The following is a 21,570-nucleotide window of genomic DNA, read 5'->3' on the forward strand; positions in this document are numbered from 1 at the left end:
TTTCTCCTGATCCCTTTCTGGGACCGTGTTTGGAGCCAGAGGCAATCCATCTTCCTGGTAGGAGGTTTATTAGTCTGTGGTATAAACCTGTGCATGCCTCATTTTGTGGAAGGTGGTGTTGCATCGTGGTTCCCAGTTCAGTGGATCTGTAAGGTGTGGTGTTGGACACGGGAATCCATATTTGCAGAGGGCTGTCCGTGCGCCGTGGCCCCTCAGCCTCCTCGCTGAAGCCTTCTGTTTTGCTCCAGGGTGATGCTTCCAAGTCTGATTCCGAGGGGGATCTCTTCCCCCGCAGCCTGGAAGAGGAGGTAGAACTGAAGAAAAACTTGTCAAATCCAGCCTGTGAGTAACAACCCTGGGAGGACAGGCCCTTCCACAGAAACCTTGCTTTGCTGTGAAAACAGTGCATCCAAAAGGGAAAAAACCCTCCTGGAGGGAATGCTGTAGTCCCAGTTGTGTCATGCTTGACTTTGCAGCAGGCTTGGGGTGGGACTGTGGGCAATGCACGGGGATGCAGGCAGGGAGAGACGTGATTGCATCCAAACTGGTCATCTCCCCATCAAGCCCGAGGTCTGGGCTGGAGCAGTTTGGAGGAGGAGGATGGAGGGGGCAGGCAGGAAGCGCCCAGGGTTGGAGCTGGTGGGTGTTGGTTGGAGGTTGAAGGGCAGCAGGTGACATTTTGGGTGTGCTCTCCCCTGCCATTGACACCTCGATCCCATTGACACCCGATCCCATTCCTGTTTGACCCCCTGTGTGGGCTGAACCACCCAAATTCTCCACAAGGGCTTTTGGCCCGCACCTCGCTGATGCTCCGAGCAGCCCCTCCCTGCGGCGGCTTTGTCTGGCCACTAGCAGGCTGCGGGTGATCCCCTTGAGGTGTGACGCCTCAAACCCGCCCGTGTCTTGCAGTGATGGCCCTGAGCGACCCCCCGGAGCTGAAGAAGAGCCTGACCCCGCCGCTCATCATCCACACGGCCGCCACGCCCATGCCCATGCCCAAGAGCGCCGCGTTTGGGGACGCGCCGCAGGGCCACGAGTGCCGCCGGGCCAGCGGCGGCTCCGCCGAGCCCGAGCTCAAGTCCCCGGTACTCGCACCCCTCCCTCCCTTCCCCTGCGGTGTTCGGTGCCTCCGTGGGGCTGTCTGTCCGTCCGGCCGCCCCAGCCGGCACGGGGCGGGTGGCACGGAGCTGATGCGCTCCTTGTCCCCCCTGTCCCTGTGTCCCTTTCCATGTCCGTGTCTCTGTCCCTGACCCATCCCTGTCCCTATTCCATCCCTGTCCCATCCCTGTCCCATGGCTGTCCCTGTCCCATCCCTGTCCCATCATTGTCCCTGTCCTGTCCCTGTCCCGTCCCTGTCCCATCTCTGTCCCTGTTCCTGTCCCTGTCCCATCCCTGTCCCATCGCTGTCCCTGTCCTGTCCCTGTCCTGTCCCTGTCCCATCGCTGTCCCATCCCTGTCTCTGTGTCCCTGTCCCTGTCCCGTCTCTGTCCCTGTCCCATCGCTGTCCCTGTCCCATCCCTGTCCCGTCGCTGTCCCTGTCCCATCCCTGTCCCACCCCTGTCCCTGTCCCATCCCTGTCCCATCCCTGTCCCGTCTCTGTCCCTGTCCCATCACTGTCCCTGTCCCATCCCTGTCCCATCCCTGTTCCTGTCCCGTCTGTGTCCCTGTCCCCGCAGCCCAGCACCCGCAGCTCCCCGCACAGCCCCTGGCGCTCCAGCAGCTCGTGGAACAGCCGCCGCTCCAGCTGGAACAGCCTGGGCCGGGCCCCCAGCCTGAAGCGGCGCGGGCAGAGCAGCGAGCGCCGCTCGCTGCTGTCCGGGGAGGGCCAGGAGAGCTCCGAGGACGGGGACAGCTCGGATGAGGAGCGCTCCAGCCGCGCCGGCAGCTTCAATGGCTCTTTGCCTCACCGCATGGAGTCGCTGGAAACAAAAGGGTCCTTCGACCTGCAGGACACCCTGCAGGTGCCGTCCCTGTACCGGACTGGCAGCATGCACAGCACCAGGACGTCTGTGTCCGAGCACCAGGACTGCAATGGGAGGACTTCCCCGGGGCTGCTGCTGCACCAGCTCCAGCTGGACGAGCCCCACCAGGATGGGGACGACGGCGATGATGAAGGCAACATGGTAAGGAAGCGCCACGTGCTCGCTTGGGGCTTTGTGACTTGTCCAAAGCTTGTCACCATCTCAGGAGTGCACAAGTGGGTGCAAAAGGGATGAGGTCTCACCATCAGCACCAGACCTGAGTCACCCAGAAGGTCTCTAGGCAGTGGATGCTCTCAGAGATGGGCTTGGTACCCAAGTAAATATTGCAGTGCAGAGTCAGATGGTTCAGGAACGAGACATCAGGGCAAAACTGCCCAGGTTCTACTGAATCATGCAGAGTGAAGGCTGTAGGCATATATGCTTTTATGGCTGGTGAGGGTTTTTGTTTGGTTGGTTGGTTTTGTTGTTGTTGTTGTTTGTTTGTTTTTAAGTGAAACAATTCTTCCTGCTTTCCAACTATTATTCAGTTTTCTGCCCCCACACCAGCAGCAGAAAACTTCTACAGGCAAAGAAAGAGCACGGCTTGGTCCCCCATTCCCATGGCAGCATTAGTCCAATGGAGATGGTGGTAATTTCAGAGGCTCTGCATTAATTTCCATCTGAAGAGGCATTTCAGTGATGAGTGTCTCTTTCACAGTGCTGAGAAGTGTCATTTAGGAAATATAAGTTGAAAAGACTGCAAGTGCAGGGAAGGGATGAGGGTTCCTGGTCCTTGTTTCACAGGGATGTTTGTATCTTAAAGGGGAAAGAAGGGAATCTGGCTGATTTTCCAAAGTTGTTTGCATGACTGGCAGAGTGGGGCTTGAGCTGGGCGTGAGGGTGTTGCAGTTCCAGCTGTCACATGTGCATTGGGGACAGTTTTGGAGTGTTTCCTGCTCTTCCCAGGTTATCTCTTAGTTTGATTATACCTTGTTCCCAGATTCAGAAGTGTGGTGGTCTGATGTGTCACCCCAGGGGTGACTGTTCCTCTGGGGGAGCAGGTGGGGTTTGGGCAGAGCTGTGATGGTAGCAGGGGCTGTTCTGAGAACAGGAGAGCTGCAGATTGTGAACATGATTTTACTATTTTTCCTTGAGTTTATTGAATGAAAATGGAATTGGGATCACGTGAAGGGATGACTCCAGAGTCCTCTGCTCCTTACAGGAGGAGGAGAGTCAGTGCTGGCAGAATGCACTCAGCCTTTGCAAAAGCCATTATCCCATCACATCTCCAGCATGGATCCTCAGCCTGGGATTTTCACTCATTGTCTTAACCTGCTTTTTTACTTCCATAAAATAAATTGAATTTTTAAAGAAAAGGAGCAGTAATTATTTTTGGAAAACGTCCCCACTCTTAAAAGTGTTGAAGAGACCATTCTCTTTATTGCTGGCTGGGGATTTTTTTTCTCAAGCTCCAACATCTGCTGCTTTTCCAGCTCACCTGCTCCAATCATCCCACCAGTCCCTTCTGTTTTCCCTCCCAGGATCAAATGCCAGCAGTCCCCCTTGTGCTGGGTGTGGTGTGATGAGATGTGTCCCTCCTCTCCCAGCCAGTGCTGACAATGAACTGTTGAATAAGATTTTTAATTTTTATCATCTGCTTTTAGCATAAATCAGCCATCACCCTCTGTGCACTGTGGACTGGCCATGGAGGGTGTGATCACCTCAATACCCTCCCATGGAATGGTCAGAAGCAAATGCCAAGGGGAAGAATTGACAGAATAGGGGAAATAAATTGTGTCCCAGCCCATGGGATAGCCACAAGTGGGATACTTGCTCCTGGCTGGTGCCTTTCCCCATGCTCTGAAATGTGTCTTCACTGCAAATCACTGAACCAGATGGATAAGAAAATATTGCTTAGATTAGCCAAATGAGCCCCCAGGTTGCAGGGCTTCACTCCTGACATTTGGGGGGAAACTTTGCTCCTAAATTAGCCTTGACAAAGTCAGCGGGAGAAAAAATTTGCATTTTAAATGGAAAAAATGAAATACAAAACTCCCTGTCAACAAAAGAGGAGAAGAACTTGACTATTACTCAGATCAAAGTAATCCTAAATATGCCTTTCTGCATCAAAGCTTTGCATCCCTCCTTGCTGCCTGGATTTGATTGTCTCTGTGCAGAAATTAAAGGAGGAGCAAAGGCTTCATCTGGATTTCCCAGGCTACCCCTGTATTAGTGCAGCTCTGCTGCCTTTGATGAGTTTATTTTGAATTTCCATCCCTCTGAGGGGCTGGAATTAGACCCCTGACAGCTTCTCTCCACAGAACTAGGAAAGCAGGGGGCTGAAATCTGTTCTTTATTGCATCACTGCAGACAAGGAGTCTCTCCCAGAGGGAGTGATCCACAGCTTTCCTGGGTTCCCGTGACTGGGATCAGGGATCTGCTGCTAGATCCTTGTTGTTTCCAACTGCTGGATTTTAGACACTTTTGGACACTTTCTACCCAAATTGCTCAGTGCTTACAGCAGAAAGGGAAATATTGAATATGCAACCAATGTGTCCACTCCTCCCCAAAACCTCACTGCATTTTACTATTGCAGCTCCTTTCCCTTTTCATATTCCACTTTTTCTCTGTGGTGTATGGTCCAACCATTTGAAAACCCTCTCAGCCTGTCCCTGTTGCATATTAAAATTAAATAATCAGGTCCTGAGCGCCTCTGTGCAGCTTCCAGCTTGCCTGGAGGTCCTCTGCTGCTCACAGAGCATTTTTCAGCAGTTTCTCCGCCCTTATAATAAATCTTTTATAAATCTAAGCCTCTCCCTTACTCTGAGGAGTGCATCAGTCATCTTTTATTGCCAACTGCCTTCATCCTACCCTCGGAAGTGCATTAATATCTGAAATTCATAATAATAATTCAAAGAGCAGCTTTTTATCAGCAGCTCTCATTGGTGTGAGGTTGAGGGTCTCCCTTCCCACTTCTGCCTGTGAGCACCCAGCACCTCCCCAGTCCTGGCTCCTGCTGCCTCTGGGGAGGGGTTTGGATGGGCTCACCCAAGGAGGTTTTGTCCAAGCCACTGGCAACTGAATTAAAGATCAGTTTTCTTCTCCCCTCCCCACATCTTTATTCATCCTGTCCAGGTGTGGTTTATGAACAAATAGATGTGATTTAAGCTACATAATTGATTTCTCCCTTTGAACACAATGCAGGCTTGAGCAGCAATCAGCCCCATTGTCAGCACTTGGAGCCTGCCTGGACCTCTCTGGGAAAGCCTTGGATGGGGCTGAGGCTGGAAACACTCAGGGTTTATTTCACAAATACCTTACCCTTGGCTCAAATTAACTGAGCTGTGCTGTTCTACTGCTGGAAATATGGAGTAATTCCTCTGAGTTTAGGTTTCTGGGGATGTACTTCGCCCTGCAGCCCCAGCTGAGCCCTGGTGCTCACCTGTACTGTAACCCTCTGAATACAGGGACATGATGGAAGACCACTTTTTGACTCTGTTGTCTGATTTAGCCCATGAACTGCAAGCTGTAACAATTAGCCAACCCCCAAAATATCTTTGGCATTAAAATTGGACAAAGGGAATATAAAGAAGCATTCTGTGCTGCTGACGCATTACCATTCACTACAAATCCCCTTGATAAATACCAGAACTGCTCTGAATAATAGATACTTCTGGAAACCTTCCAGCTCACAGAGTGAACTGGACTGAGTTCTGTTACTCCATGTCCAGAGGCCAGGGCAGCAATCTCTGCTCTCACCACAGCTCTGAGCAGACACCCGATTTTTATCCATTTCTTTACCTTTGTTAAATCTATGGATAGTTAGACTAACCAGGCTGCTTGAAGGGATAACACAACCCCAAGGATGCATGCTCTACTAAATACAGTTCAGAGAGAAGGGAGCAGTCTTGACTCCTTGCCTGGACCTGCAAAAGAGATGTGAGAACATCCAAGACAGCCAAAACCCCACTGGTGTGCAGTGCATGGTCTGTGTGTGCAGGACTTGAGGGAAGGATGGATGGCTGAAGGAGCAGGATACAAAGCTCTAACTTTTCTTTTTGTTATTCAGACTTTTCTTCTTATTTGCCCGAGGTGATTTTCATTTTCTGAAGGGTCCAGATTGTCACCAAGGGCTTTCATTAAAACAAGCACTACACCAATTATTCCCCATCACTAATGAGACCCCAGGCTGGGTGTCTGTAGGAAGAGAAAGCACTTCCTCCACTCCACTCAATTACCCTAACAAATCCCATTTTTACAGTCCAGAGTACTTCAAGTGCTAACAGTTTGCCTCAAAATGAACCCTTCCTCCCTGTTTCCAAGATGAAATAAATAGAAGTGCCTTAGTCCTGGAGCACAGGTGCTCCTGGGGTGTGAGGGTGGTTCCTGTACCGTCCTTCACACCCCTCTGTGTCCCCATGGCCCTGAAATCTCTAGAAGCTTCCAGGAGCTCACACAGTCATATTTCCAGGTCTCCCTATCCAAGCTCAGGTGGCAGCAGAGAAATAAGGCTTATGTAAGAGCAGGAGTTGGTTTTAATTTACCTGCGAAGCACTCTGGTGACAGTGCACACACCAATCTGTGTTTATTTTCTAATGCTTTGATGTGGAAGGGCTGGGGAAGCCCTGGTGTGGTGAGCAAGATGTTGGCCTGGCTTTTAATGGTTCTCCATGCACAGGGTGCTCTGCTTTGCCGGTGAGATTGAAGATCCTGATTTTCCTTTGGAGGTGTGGATGAGAAGGTGATAAACTTAAGGCAGAAGTTATAGCAGCCAGGATGAGGCTTCTCCTCAGCATCCAATTTTTGGTGTCTTTGGTTGACTAGTTGGCTCAGGCTTTTGCAGTCTGCCCTCCTGACCTGAAATGACCTTGCAGACAGACTATAACATAAGTGTGCATGGCTGAGGATATGCTGTGGTTTCAAGTAGGAATTAATTTGCAGGAATTGGATGGCCCATGTTCATGCAGATCAGGCTGCATGGTGTTCCCTTCTGGCTTTATAATCTCCCATCTAATCTGCTCATGCTGAATGAGAAGCAGATGATCACCATTGTGTTCCTGGACCAAAACTTGGGCCTCAAATGATTTCTAACTTTCCAGTGGTGCATGGACACAGGGCTTGGCTCAGCAAGCAGCAGGAATCCCTCCCTCTGCTCCCTTTTTAACCTCTGACATAAGCATTTTATACTGTTTTAAAAAACCCAAACAAAAATACCCCACAAAAATTCCCCAAAATACCTTACAAGACTCAAGCAAGCACCTGATGAATGTTTGGAGGGACTGAGTGGGTTATCATTCCTTTGGGCAAGGGTTTTATTTATCATGTTTGTCCTCTTTGTGTGCCAGATGTAGTTACAGTGCAGAGAAAGAAGCAAGACCAAGCACTGTGAGCTCACAGGGCTGGCACAGAGCTCCTTCCCCTGCCCAGCAGGGTCTTCTTTAGGGACATTATTTTATTTCAGCTTCACTGAGCACTGGAAGATAAGTTTTTAGTGAAAAGCTCCACCAACTCCTTCATGTGGAAGCTTTGGGGGGTTGTTGTTTCAACAGTTCTGTGTTTTCCTCCTGTGTTGGGGTCCAGGGCACGTGGAGAACCCCTGGGGCTGCCCCGGGGGTCCGAGACCCTGCTGGGACCCCAGGAAGGCGCTGCCTTTGACCTCCATGGGAAAAACCTCCAACACTCAGAGATGAACCACCAACAACAAAGATTTGAAATAAATAGGAGTTTAGTTTGTCACAGGGGGAAAATGTGTCGTTTCGGGTTTTTAAAATGGAAGTTGATGAGAGCAAGGTGGAGAATTTTGGGCAGTGTCTCATCTTCTTCTTCCTCGCCTCCATCCTCTGCTGTGACGGTGGCACAGAGACATTGGTGCAATGGGTTTGAGGCAGAAATCGTGTGTCTAGAACAGGCAGTGATTATTGGCACAAAATTGTAAATATAGTACTTTTAAGAGCTCATTGGACTAGAGACCTTTAAAAGACCTTGGATTTTCTGTCTGGGGGGTTTGCCAGAGGTGTTTCTTCAGCGAGTTCAGCTTGCGGCAGTCGGCGCGCAGGCCTTGAGATAAACTGAATAAACACCTCAGAACACCAAAGCTGCAAGTTCTGTCCATCCTCTCAAACCCTGGTACAGGACTTTCAGAAGAGAATACCTCTAATTAGGGGATCTTGGAAGGGAAATTCCAAGACCCCTGCTCTGTACATTTTCCCTGCAGAGCAAAAGGGACCGCATGAAGGCCTGGCTGCGGGCACAGCTGCCCACCTGCTGCAAAGAGAGGGACTCCTGGTCCATCTACATCTTTGCCCCTCACTCCAGGTAAGGCAGGGCACTGGGGCAGTGGTGGTGTAGTGGGATGGATGGTAACCCCTCATGTCCTCATTACAATGGCTCACCAGCCTGGTTATCCCAGATGGGTCTCTGTACGTCAGCCCACAAAACTCCCAGCCCTTCCCCGGCCCCAGTGTGACATCAGAGTTGAACAGCAAACAGTTCCTGGCTGCAGAGAGCACAGGAGTGTCCAGTCAAGACCCATGGCTGCAGCTTCATCAGGTTCCTCATTTCCTTTGGCAGTGATGCCAGTGCTCTGCAAGCTTTTCACTTGATGGAGTGTGATGAGCTTGTAGCAAGTGGGAGAGGTGCAGCATCAAGCAGAAAAATCTGAATTTGCCCCACTACACACTTACAGCACAGCAAAGGACTCCCTGACCTCCTCAGCCTCCTCAACTGAACTTGCCTGTCCTCCCTCTTCCCTTTCTCCCAGAGAACAGCCTCTCCTTTCCTGAGGGCCCCTGGCTCTGCCCTTCCCAAAGCCTGGCTCAGCCTAGCTGAGCTCCGTGCTCGTTCCCCTGGACACGCACCCGAGGGTTTCCCTGCTGGGGCTGAGGGCCCTGGACAGCATTCAGGTTCATTCATACAAAGATTAGAGAGATTTTCAGAAACAGACTTTGGGAAATGTAATACGGTATTATAAATCCTGAGTCAGTGTACGGCCATCTGTCACAATAAATAGCTTCTGTCCCCTGGTTCCGTGTGTGCTCAAGCCTTACGGGCTCACTGGGAGTATTTCTTCTTTTATTTAAGCTAAACCTGAGCAGCAGGAACCAGGTAGGGGGGCAGATCCAAACCTGGCCGTGTGTCTGAGCCATGGGAGCGGCTGCCCCATTCCAAGTGACCAAAGCCCTCTATGAACACTCCCAGGGCTTGGAATTTGTGGCTCAGGTCTGTAGCTCAGATCCCTTTCTGTTCATAACCCAATCTGCCCTCAGTGTGCAGCTCTGCCAGGGAGGGGATTGGGAGATTGGAGCTCATCTGCTTTGCAAGCAGAGTGCTCAATTCCCCTGCTCTGCTTTGAGCTGCCGTGTGTTTCCCCAGCCAGATGAGCATTAATAGCTAGTCTGTGTCTACTCCTTTTTTTTTTTTCCTCTCTTGACAGATTCCGTCTGATGTGCAATAAAATCATCACTCACAAGATGTTTGATCACGTCGTCTTGGTGATCATTTTCCTGAACTGCATTACCATTGCCATGGAACGACCCAAAATTGAGCCTCACAGCGCTGTGAGTTCCTGAGGTTTTCCTGTGCTCCTCGTGGAGCAAGCACCTGTGGCTCAGACCCCACTGCTGTGCACTCAGTCTTGTTTCCTTTCTCTTTTAAAATGGGAAGGTGCCAACACTCCCTGAGCATCCTTTGAATTAGGTGCAGGAACTCTCCTGGCCCCTACCCAGTCTCCCTTCAAAGCACAAGAGCACAGATCGTGGCCTGCAATATATGCAATGTCTCATTTCTGGAAGCACAATCAAGGTTTTAACACATGACATAGCATGACATCTGTCTCAGTTTCCTTCCCTGAGAAACCTTCAAACACTTTTCCTCTCTCAACACAATGTTCACTTCTTCCATCTGTTCCCCACAGGCGAGTATGTGTGGTGCGAATGGAATGGGGAAACTGTTCATTTCATACTCTTCTCTCCCCTTTGTGTATCAGCTTTGTTGTGACACCAGAAAAACTGAGGTGATGCAGGCACTGCAATGCCAGTTCTTGGAACCTCTTTGTTCTAATGCTCTGTGTAAGGATTCCTCAGACTAGACCCTCACAGCATCCAGCACTCAGAGGGGCAGAATCATCCTATTGCTCTTTTATTTTAGCATAGATTGGGGCTGAGATGCTCTGGGCTCCTGCTGATTTATCGCCCAAGACTGCTCATATCACAATCATATAGAATCCTGTTTTGTTGATGTAGGCGTGTCAGGCTGTTCATTTTTGTGGATTTTCAATGTAAGACCTTAAAACTGGAGTCTAGGCTGTTCCCTGCCTATTTTAAGCATTTCCTAGTAGTCCTTCTTACTCTAACAGTTTGCCCAGCAGTCCTTTCCCTAAATCCATTTTTTTTCCAGTTCCCATGCAGTCATGCACCAACTCGCAGCTGCAAGAAGACAGCAGGGCTCCCTGCCAGCTGATACAGCAGATCACCCTGCTTATCCCCAAATAAGGGGCACCCTGAGAACCTCCCTTAAAATCCCAAATAAGCCCTTGCTGTGTCCTCTGAGAGTCACCACTCCCCAAGACTGGCTCTGAAAGGAGCTGCAGGTACACAGAGAAGGGAAATGGGTGCCACGTGTGAGCTGGGGGAGTCCACAGCAGAGAGCTGTGGCACACAAGCCCAGTGTTTGATACAGGAGAGGAAAGGAGACAGGGACTGGTGTGAGGTTCATCACCACTAGGTTATAACAAAGGAGCTGGACCATGGCCTGGGAGCTGCAGAGAAGGGGAATGCTGAACAGAGGGGCAGGGAATCCATGGGGAGTGCATGGGCCCTGCCTGTGCAGATGGAGCTCTCACCTGGAAACCCAGAGAGTTAGCTTAGCTTGAGTTGGTTAAAATAATTGTTCTTTGCTTCCCTGATCTGTGGATTTTCTGACTGCTTCGAGTGAGTTCTCTGTCCCTGTCCCAGTTTCAGCTGGCTTATCAGAACAGGGGCTGCTGTTGCACTCCCCACTGCAGAGTGCACGACATGGACCAGGGAGATTATCCTTCAAAACAGCCACGTGCTTGCCAGGCAGGAATGCAATATCCTCAGCCTCACCTACGTGCTGTTGCTGTTTTATCTCCAGCTGCACAAGCAGGTCCCTGTCCTCTCCCTCCTGCCCAGTGCCTGCCCTCCTACAGCAGCCTTTTGTGTGGCAGTCAGCTAACAATAGAGATATTTCCTATCACAGCTCATGCAATCACGGTACAGGTCTAGGACCTCATTAATTATGGACCCTGTATGGAAACAAGCTACTTTGTGGTTCCTGAGTCACTTCCAGTAAATCATGATCTGGCAAGAGAGAGAGTTGCCAAGGTGTTTTGTCTTGTTGAAATTGCATCTCATTTTGAGTGAGAGATCTGCATATCTTATGGGACTGCTCTGTAGGGAGAGGCAGAAATAAATCCAAAATTGTTAAAAGCAGGACTGGGGCCAATTATATGTGCTCATACGTACGTGCACACGCATCATCGTTCCTCCAGCCTCTGCCTTCTGTTGTCCATTTCTCAGTGGAGGGAATCAGAAGCTGCCTAGGGATTAGGGAAAAGTGTAATTTATTTAATAATCATCATTAAAACGAAAGGTTTCTGCTAGCTATAGATAGGGAACCACTCCATGGGCTCATCTGTAATCACTGGCTGCTCTTGCTGAGTGGTGGCACTGAGGAGGGCACGGTCTGGTGGGTAGTGCAGGGACTGGGAAATGAGGCTGTTTGGCTTCACAAGAGGTGCAGCCCGTGGCTTTGGGCAACAGAACTGACCTTTTGGGGGCAGGTCTCAGCTGGCATAAAGCCCCAGAGCTTTGCTGGCTTTGCTGGAGCTGTGACAACTCATGCCAGCTGCGCTTCAGCATCCCACGGGTCCTGCTGCCTCACAGCCCTGTCACTAATATTGACTTAATTTCTAGGAGAATTGGGAGTTCAGTGATATTTACACGATGCAGTGATGTCTGCAGGTGAGAGGCAGGTAGAGATTTGTCAAGCACGTTTCAAGGAGGGCACATCTCCCTGTTTCCGCTGCGGGGGGAGGGTGATTTGGAGGAAATTAAGGAGGATTTGGAGAAAAAAGGGAGGGTTTGGGGGTAAGGTGCTGGCGGCTGTCCCTGTCCATGGTGCTGACACAGAGCCGGGTACCGGCAGGACTGAACCACACGCTGTTACTATCTAAATATTTGGATTTTCTCCTCTTTGCAAGCAAACAGTCAAAGGCTGGTTTCAGCACAGAATCGTGAGGACAGTTTTCAATCGCCCAAATATGCATGGGGGGATGCACAGCTGCACAGAGCAGCCTATAAAACATTGTCTCTCCTTTTCTTTTTCATAGGAACGGATTTTCCTAACACTCTCCAACTACATCTTTACAGTCATCTTCCTGACTGAGATGACAGTTAAGGTAAATTCAAGTGGAGGAGAAGTGTGTCTGTATTATATTAGTTATTTTTTATCATGGTGGACTCACAAAACCCTTGGGTCTACCAGCTGTGAGTGCAGTGTATTTCCCTCTTCTGAATCATACTGAGATGCTCACCACATGCCTTATTCTGAGCATGTTTTACATCAGAACAATTTCACTGAAGCTGCTGTTGATTTACACCATTATAGGAGCAATGGGATCTTCAATTCAGCAATCCTGCCCTATTCAGCAAAGCTCTTGAGCACATGCTTAACTTCAGCCATGCATGTAAGTCCCATTGTCTTCAACAACCAGTTGTCCTCAACAACCTAAGCTGCTGTGTGCTTTCCTGAGGATGGAGAGACTTAAGCACATTGAAACACTTTGCTGGATTTGAGACAGGAGGCTCAGAGACCCATGGCTGCAAATTTCTCCCGTGTAATTCATAATCATCTCACTGAACAATTGCTCTTTCTTTGGAAAGTTTTTCAAGTTTCTTTATTTGCAAAGCTTGTGTACATGATTGCTTGAGTCAGCCACTCTCCACCTTCTCTCCTGCAGTCTATGGGAATAAAATATGATCAATTTTTTTTTTTATGCCAAAGCTAAAAATGTTAGGAACAGTTTTCTGCAGGTAGGTTTATCTACATTAGAAGTACATCAGCTGTAAGGGACAAACTGGGATGTTTCTGCAGCAGCATTTTCATAATTCTTGCAATAGAACACTTTGCTGGTTTCTCTAATTAGGCTTCTGTACTGGGAAGCAGGCAGACTCACAGACTGGTGTCTGTAAATAACACCTTCTCAGCAGGTTGCTAACTGCAGCAAACACTTTGGATGCTACAGCCATAATCTGTTGTAACTTGGTGTCTGGGCAGGTGGTGGCACTAGGCTTGTGTTTTGGGGAGAAAGCCTACTTGAAGAGCAGCTGGAATGTGCTGGATGGGGTTCTGGTGCTCATCTCTGTCATCGACATCCTGGTCTCGATGGTGTCAGACAGCGGCACAAAGATCCTGGGGATGCTGCGGGTGCTGAGGCTGCTGAGGACACTGCGGCCCTTGAGGTAAGCACGGGAAGAGCTAAGGGATGTCGGATGTGTGTGTCAAAGGCAGGGCTGAGCATTCGTGCAAGGAAGGGGCAGATGAGAGAAGGGTCCAGCTCTGTCAGGGGTGCCATCCCAGCCTCCTGCAGCTCCGCAGGCAGTGACAGTCCCCAGGTCCTGCTGGTCTGCCAGAGCTCTGCGCCCTTGCTGTGTTCTGGGACCAGCCCCAAGTGCAACAGGAGACTGATCAATGCCTCCTTTGCTCATTAAAACACACATCCCCTGCTATTTGTGTTCTCACTTGCTCTGTGTAAAGTGCAGCTTAACAGCTTCTTCTCCCCCTTTCCTTCAGGCAGTCAATGGCAGTTTTGTAACAAAGAAGGAAATTATTGGCAGGTGGTAGATAATTTTTAAGGAAGCAGAGACCCAACTGTTGCTTAAAGTAGGATGCGAAGAAGGTTTTTTCCTCAGCTCCCCATTAATTTTAGAGAGACCTTTACTTTGAAAATGACCCAGACAAGATGAAAACAATTGTTCTACTAACTTGGCCCCCCAACTCTGCCAGCAGGGCAGTTCCATGCTCCAGGGACAGGCTGCACTCTGATAAGAACCTACCCAAGGACCAACCTCTTCCAAACAGGCATCTGTTTGTGACCTGTACCCCAAGGCATGAACGTTTCTCTTCATGCTAAATGCAGTTCCTCTTTAATACCATTGTTGCTGCTCCTGTTTTGCAGCAGCTAATAAACCTTCCTGCTCAAAGCATCTTTGTGTGCCTGTCATATCTCACTGCTGCTTCCTCCATAAAAAGGTTCGCTTTGAGTCAGGATTTTTCTCTTTCAGAACAGAAAAATAGGACCCTGCTTCTGATAGAAGATGTTTTACTACCCCTGTGTGAATTATAAGTCTAAATAACAATGGCCATGCCTATACATATATTTCAAATATTCTCAACAGCTATTAAGGACATTCTGTTCAATCAGTTCATGTATGTGTGTTGTGCCTGGTGAGTTTTAGGATGTGAACTGCTTTTAATCATTTTTATCTGACAGCTGGTACCACTGGGGTAGTTCAGCTCCCTCACTATGTAAGTGGACTGTATTCCTCTGTGACTACAATTCAGGCTTTTCTCTGTTTGTGTGTCCCCTGGTATCTCCTGCAGTTTCTGGGGTAGTTTCTGCCCAGTTCTTGGTTAGGTAGATTTGCTCTGCTCTTCTCTTTCTGCTGATTTTTGACCTATGTTAAGAAAACCTATAAAATAATCTAGATGGCTCAAGGTAAAAGAAGGATTGATTTCTCTTCTCTGAACTGTGGAATCCAAGCTTCTCTTTTGATGTTCCATGGTTAAATCAAATTTAAAGAGAGACATTTGGGTTGTGCTGATCTCTGCTGGAGTCACCTGTCTGACCCGGTCAAAGCCCTGTATTCTTTGTAGGTTTGTAGGGCTGTCTGGCAAGAACTTGGGTCTTTTTTAACTGGAGCCTTCCTCTGCAGTCCACTATGGGCATGAACAATCTGCAGTTGTGGGGAATAATCCACTCAGTAACTGCAGGCTGAAGGGAGACCTGCCATCTGAAGCATGTGTGGGATTAGGCTCTTCCATTGCTATTGCATTTCTGTTGGTATTTGATTTGTTTTCTCAAGAGAGTTTTCAGCCAACATGCTGCTTTCTACTACAGAAAGGAAATGTAAAAAAAGACAGCAACGAGCCCATTCCCTAAATATGTTCAGAATCAGTTCTGTTCTCGAATTATGAGATTTGTAGGGAATGAAAAAGCAGCCATCAGACCGGGGGCTTTTCAGTAAGTGATAAATCTCTGCCTGTGGGAGCCCATCTGCCTCGGAGCTGCACATCTGGGCTGCCCGTGCTGCCTCTGCCCACAGCTGCCCTGGGCTCACATCCTCCCTGCACAGCCCAGATGTGCAGCTGCACCAGCGAGGGGTGACAGAACAGGGACAGGTTCTGGGGTTCTTATCCCCGAGATTCGGTGGTAGTGTCTTTTGCCCTCTGAAACGCTTCGTGTCAGAAGCAGCAGAAGAGTCAGGAGTTGCCATCTCAGGTTTCCCAAGGTTGTTTATTCTTTCTTATCTCACAGTTCTCTCTGTGCTCTGCCAAGGTTCCTGCTGCAGCAGAGAACTCGTGGTGACTCCTGACTGGGAGGGTCTTGACTTCTTGTACTACGTGTTATGTGTCTGTTATTTACAATTGATTACCAATGCCTACCACTATGCTAGACAGTCATATCTACTCTAAACCAATCTCTTTTGACCCAGCACTGCAGAAGATGGAGGGCAAGAACAAGAAGGAAGAAGAACAGGTCCACGCCCTGATTCCTCCATCTTGGCTCTTCAGCCTCCATTCTAAAAAACCCCAAATTCCATTTTCTTGCCCTGTGATAAACTAACTACTACTCATTTCACACTCTTGAGACTTGTAATTCCTCCTGGGCTCTGTGCCAAGGTTTCCAACCCCCCTCTACAGACTCCAAACCCCCCTGTACAGGTTCCAAACCTCCTGCTCGGGTCCCAGACCCCTCTGCCTGGGTCCCAGCCCCTCCAGGGATATCAGAGAGTTGCTCTGGACTCCAACAACAGTGACCTGAGCTCTCTGCACTCCGTGCCTTCACTCATCGTGTCTGGGTGAAGCCTCTCATGGAGGCTGGGGCAGTTTTTCCTCTTCAGGAAGGCGTAAGGCAGAGACCAAAGCAGATGCTCCATTTACATCACAGAAGAGCAAGCCTGGCTCCTTCTGTCCTCTCTTTCTGGGCACACTCCAGGACAGGGGTGCAGGAGGACACCCTCAGTGAGAAGCCAAGCCACAGCTGTGTGTGTCTCACTCAGCTGGAGAACAGAGACAACCCTCTTCATCTCTGTGTTGGTTTTCCTACTGGATAGCCTGGAAGGGGGAGTCTTGCTAAAGATCTCCCTCATTCAGTCTCTGATTTTATCACCCCATTGCTTTATGCAGCACACAAAACCCCACACAATTCTGCCTTCTGCCTAGGCATTAAAACAACCTGTATGCAAATCACAGGGGTTTGATTGCATGTTTGATTATCAGCCTCCAAACTGAATCCATGAAGATTCAAGCACAGCTTTATGACCAGAATTCCAAAAATAAATTCACAGCGCAATGACATTTAAAGATGTTTCCATGACCCTCTGATGTTTCAGCCAGTAAAGGCATTGCTTATACAACAACATTCCTTCCTAATGCGTTCAACCTGCTCTTGTTGGGATCAAGTGTTGCAGCTTAAGATACAAGAGAAATCAAAATTGAAAATGTATTCAGATTTAATGTGGGTGGACTTTTGGGCTGTTTTACTCTCTACAGAGCCTGGGCTTTGACTTCTAAAGCACACAGATAAATTATTCACTTTTATACTATCGTGGTCTAATAGTCATTTCATAACTCTCTTCTATCTATCATATTATCACCTTTGCTAATTTTCTTTTAATCTGTGGAGGAAGGTCTTCAGTAATGTTATCTCTTGCTTCATCTAAGTGCTGCTACTTCTCCTGAGAGTTCTCATCAGGAAGGCTTAATGTTGGTAATGGATCCAACTGGGATGATGTTGGCAGTGGGTTTGAAGCATCTCACACTAGGGGTTCAACAGCACTGGGAATCCTCAGACCAGAAGAACCAGGGGGAATTGGAGAGATTAACATTTCTTCACATCAAAACAAAGAGAATGTCTCATTTCAATTTCCCTGTTTGTCATATGCATAATGCAGACTGGAATTGTGCTGAATGGAACCTCATCAGGTCTCCTTTTCTTACACAACTTGCAGGGCTCCCAACTGGCAGCATCCTTCAGCCATAAATTGCAGGGGTGTGGGTCAGATAATAAGATTTTTCAAGTCTTGTAGCAGCAGGGCATTGCCAATACTGATGAGGTGTGGGGATGCCCTATGTTGACATATTGGAGGTGGTACTAATAATCTGGAAAAGCTGAGAATATCATTGACACCTCTCAGAGAATTGTCAGACTCCTATGAGAATATCAGGAGTCTTCACATGGACTTGCCTGAGTTTTAGATCATGCCCTTAGTCTGAGGCAGCTCCAAGGTCTGAAGGTTTCCATTAGTAAAAGCTATTATTTTCAAAATATTTTCAGTCTTTTCTCCCTGTAGTGCTGAAAACAGCACTGGCATGGAGCTAAACTGGTGGCAACTTTTACCCTAATGTGTTCTAATTTGAAGAATTCCCTGGCTGATCAAAATGCTTAAAGCAGCCAAATGCTGCTGGTTTTCAGCCCTTTTTTCCTCAACATGCACATGATTTTGCAAAGTCAGACAAGTAACCTCCTATTTTCCCTCTCAGCTGGATACAAAATAGTACCTCACAGGGGAAATCACTTTATTATTTCTAGAACAGCATTTTGTAATAACTGTTGGAGAATATTATCAACTTTAAACTCTGGAGACTAAATTCCTTCCTTGTTCCCCAAACCTTAAGGATGCTCCAGTAAATCACAGACCTTCAGTTTAGAAGACTTGACTTGGTTCCATCCTGCATGACAGTGGACAGAAGTCCATTATCCCCAAAGTCAGGATCTCTAAAGGCAGCAGAGGACCTAATTTACATTGAAGTAATTGGAACTGAGTTGTCTTCCTGCCTCTGAGAGCGTGGCTTGCCCCCCTCCCATGCCTCAGTTTCCCACCTGTGGTTTGGCAGGTGTTGTGTTTCACCCAGGACTGTGTGAGGAGTGTGAAGTGTGGAGGTCTTTAGTGCATGTGAGGAGCTGGAAGAGATGTTCAGGCTCAGCCTGTCCGGCCCAAGGCTCGCTCTGTGCACTCAGATGTGGCCTGTTAGGCTGCATTACCTGGAGTTGGGCACACTGAGCTGCTCCTCAGCCCCTCCTTGCTGGGCTGGGCTCAGCTCTCAGCCCCATGGCAGCAGCAGCAAGATCTCCAGGCTGGGCTAAGCCCTGTGGGCAGCTTTGGCAGCCCACACTGACCAGCCCCCACTCCTCTCATGGGGTGTGCAGCCTTCTGCTCCTTCAGCCAGCTCACCCTCCAGCTCCCTCCCTAAAATATCCAGATCTGAGTGTCAGGAAAACGGAGGTGTCTGAAATGGGAACCACAGCACCCACCTGGCAGAGATGCCCAGTGTGAGGAATAGCAGCATCTGCTCTTTGTGTTTCACTGGTAAGAGAGCAGATAAAAATACCACCATCTGTTCCTTTCTGAAAGTGAGAACTGATGAGTTACCCTTGACATTTTGAGTAAATATTTAAGTGAAAAAAATGGAAATAAGCTTGGGCTTTTTGGTGTATGGTTTAAACCCAGCAGTTTTGGTAAGAGCTGGTGGCTGTGCATTGAGCCCTGCAGGTCACTCAGCTTGCAGGACCTGGGGCAGGAGAGGGGTGGTGCAGCTTGGCTGTGGTCCCAGATGAGGGATGCATGATCCGTGTGAATGTGTCCATGGGGATCTCTGCTGTGAGCACCATGCCTGGGAGAAGGAGTAAAGCAGAATTTGGACCTTGTCCAGGCAGCAAAACTCCAACAGTGCTTCAGGTGGTGGAGCCAGATTTGGGGAGAAATGGGAGAGGTGGTGAGATGGCTCCCATGGCAAAAGAGAGACTCAGGCAGAAACTGGAATGTGGGGAGGTTTGGGGCACGTTTGAGAGCCAATTGTTCAAAGGAGTCACCAGCAGCACCCAGAAACACACAGGCACTTCCTCCCCTGACTTTCACAGCATTTAACTGCTTTTGACTTGTGAAAGCAGTTTCTATGGCATCAGTACAAACTGATTTACAGAGCTAGTGAAATGCTTAATTCCAATTGGCATCAAGAGGAGGGAGGATGTAACCTCTTCAAATGCCTTGCTTGGTCCCCACCTCCAGGTTGGTGAGGCTGAATACCTCGTTCATCTTTCCCAGCATGGTGAGATGGTTTCTCTAAATCACACAAGACTTGTCCTTTCTTTACAACATTAACCTTGAGAGTATAGTACAGTTTCTAGGGTTTTTTTTTCTTTTTTATTTCTTCAGTCATGAAGTCCACATTATTCTTCTTTAACTTTCTGATGTGATGTAATCTTCTGTTATGAAATTCTGTGTGATACCAGACAGGGAGGAGCTACAGAAATTAGGTTTGATGCTTCTGGTCCTGCCAGTGAAGTTTCACCTGGAGGATAGCACTGTTTTAGAGCTGAGCTGTACAGTGGGTATACAGCAGAAATTGTGATGGTCTGAGGGGTGGCTCAGGTCTCTGTACACAGCAGCACTATAAGGACATAAAAGATTATTTTTTAAGATGAGAGTGGTGAAAACACTGGCACAGGTTTCCCAGAGAGGTGACAGATGTCCCATCCTTGGAAGTATCAGGGGCTACTGAGTGAGCTGATCTTGTAGAAGGTGTCTCTGCTCATTGCAGGGGGTTGGAATAGATGACCTTTAAAGGCCCCTTCCAACCCAAACCATTCTGTGATTCTGTAATTGCTACAGAGGTGCAGGCAGATGTGTAAGAGTGGCAGCTCCATTTCATGGACTGAGACAGGGAAATCAGGTGTCTTGCCTAAATCTGTACAGGAAGGGACAGTGGGAGGCCCTCTCTTTATATCCTAGACAGGCTACAGGCATGAAAGTCTGTGTCTGTGGATGGTCCAAGCAAAACAGCTGAATTTTCTGGCTTGGCTCTTCATATGTTTTCTCCTCCTCCTCTTTATTTATGCAAAGCTGCATGTGTTAGGCAGAGACCCTTCCCTCCAAGACCTCCATAACTTTACAGGTCAGTCTTCCAGAAGTGCATCATGATTTTTGAGTAACTTCATTTTCAGTAATTCTAAAAAAATTTCTGATGCTATGTTCTTCATATCTTCTGTCTTGATAGGAGGCAAAACTGGGCAGGAACAGGACTAACAGCTTCTGTAATTACTTGTCCCTACAGAGTCATTAGTCGAGCCCAAGGACTGAAGCTGGTGGTGGAGACTCTCATGTCATCCTTGAAACCCATTGGGAACATTGTGGTCATCTGCTGTGCCTTTTTCATAATCTTTGGGATCTTGGGAGTCCAGGTGAGTCCTCTGTAAGCCTCAGCTCTTTACCTGAGAGCACAACAAGCCCCAGATTGCCCCAAGTCAGCCTCTCTGTGCACATGGCACAGTGCAAGCCTTTCTGAACTCCAGCTGGTGTCTGGGTGGATGAGTGTCCATGCTCACTGCAGGGAGCTGTACCAGGTGACCTATAAAGGTTCCTTTCAATCCAGCCCATCCTGTGATTCTGTGCTCTCCCCTCCACCTTTTTTTTTTTCTAGTTACAAACTGATGGGGAAATAGAAACTCGAAGCTGAAATCATTGGCGTGTAAACTCCAGAGACCTTGAACTGGAGATCCATTCAGATTCTGACAGTTTGGGTAACTGAAAGCTTGCAGGAACAAAGACTTCTGAGTCTGTTTCCTGTCGGCTCTGCTGGCAATATCCTCAGTCCCAGGAGTTCAGGAACCCAAGGGAAAAGTGGCAGTTTCCAATGCAATTGGTTTCTCATTACCTGGGAAGAAGAGATTGCTTCATATAAATATTCTGACATAACACTTACTTCTTTCTGAAGTTTATCTGATCTGTCAGAGCCGTCTTGTGGAAAGCAACCCTATTTGGCTGTGTTTTGGAAAGTGTCCTATATAATATTTTACACTAAAATACTGCTTGAATAATAAATACAACATTGAAAATAAACAGGGAAGAAAATCATGCCATCCATAACCACCTCAGCAGCTAGATTGGTTTAGCATTACAGCATAACAGCACCCATCCATTATATTAAACAGATTCATAAAACTTAGTATATCCCATAAAACAATCTAACACTCAGACATGAGAAAATTTATGCCAGACAACAAAACTTGCAGTATGCTCTTTGAATTTCATCCCTGCTAATTGCAGTGCTTTCCCTGGTGACTTGCAGCTTTACTTTAAGTTGTCATGACTATTGATGTGATTCAGTGGTAGATACAAGCAAGACTGATCCTGTATTCAGGATGCAAAACTCTCAGTTAATATTTATGTCTAATTAGGTGTAAGATGAGGCCAGAGAGATTTATTTGTTTATTTTATTTTCTATAAAAAGATGATCTCTCGAAGTTACAGTTAGCTTTTCCATTTAAATATAAGCTGGGGATCAAACTAGAGGTTTTTAATGCTATTAA

At 48.1% G+C, this 21,570-nt stretch overlaps 1 protein-coding gene across 3 annotated transcripts in view; it reads left to right on the forward strand.

Annotated features, from left to right (window-relative positions):
• Nucleotides 1–21,570, forward strand: part of CACNA1G (calcium voltage-gated channel subunit alpha1 G) — a 150,156-nt gene that overhangs the window by 89,829 nt on the left and 38,757 nt on the right. For all 3 annotated transcript variants that reach the window (XM_063409049.1, XM_063409047.1, XM_063409048.1), the window contains exons 15-22: nt 249–342; nt 910–1,085; nt 1,677–2,123; nt 8,176–8,276; nt 9,394–9,517; nt 12,310–12,378; nt 13,257–13,441; nt 20,316–20,442. In XM_063409049.1, the coding sequence (XP_063265119.1) occupies nt 249–342; nt 910–1,085; nt 1,677–2,123; nt 8,176–8,276; nt 9,394–9,517; nt 12,310–12,378; nt 13,257–13,441; nt 20,316–20,442 (1,323 nt within the window). The remainder of the gene's footprint in view (nt 1–248; nt 343–909; nt 1,086–1,676; nt 2,124–8,175; nt 8,277–9,393; nt 9,518–12,309; nt 12,379–13,256; nt 13,442–20,315; nt 20,443–21,570) is intronic.

This window comes from Prinia subflava, chromosome 12, assembly GCF_021018805.1.
Source record: "Prinia subflava isolate CZ2003 ecotype Zambia chromosome 12, Cam_Psub_1.2, whole genome shotgun sequence".
NCBI lineage: Eukaryota > Metazoa > Chordata > Aves > Passeriformes > Cisticolidae > Prinia > Prinia subflava.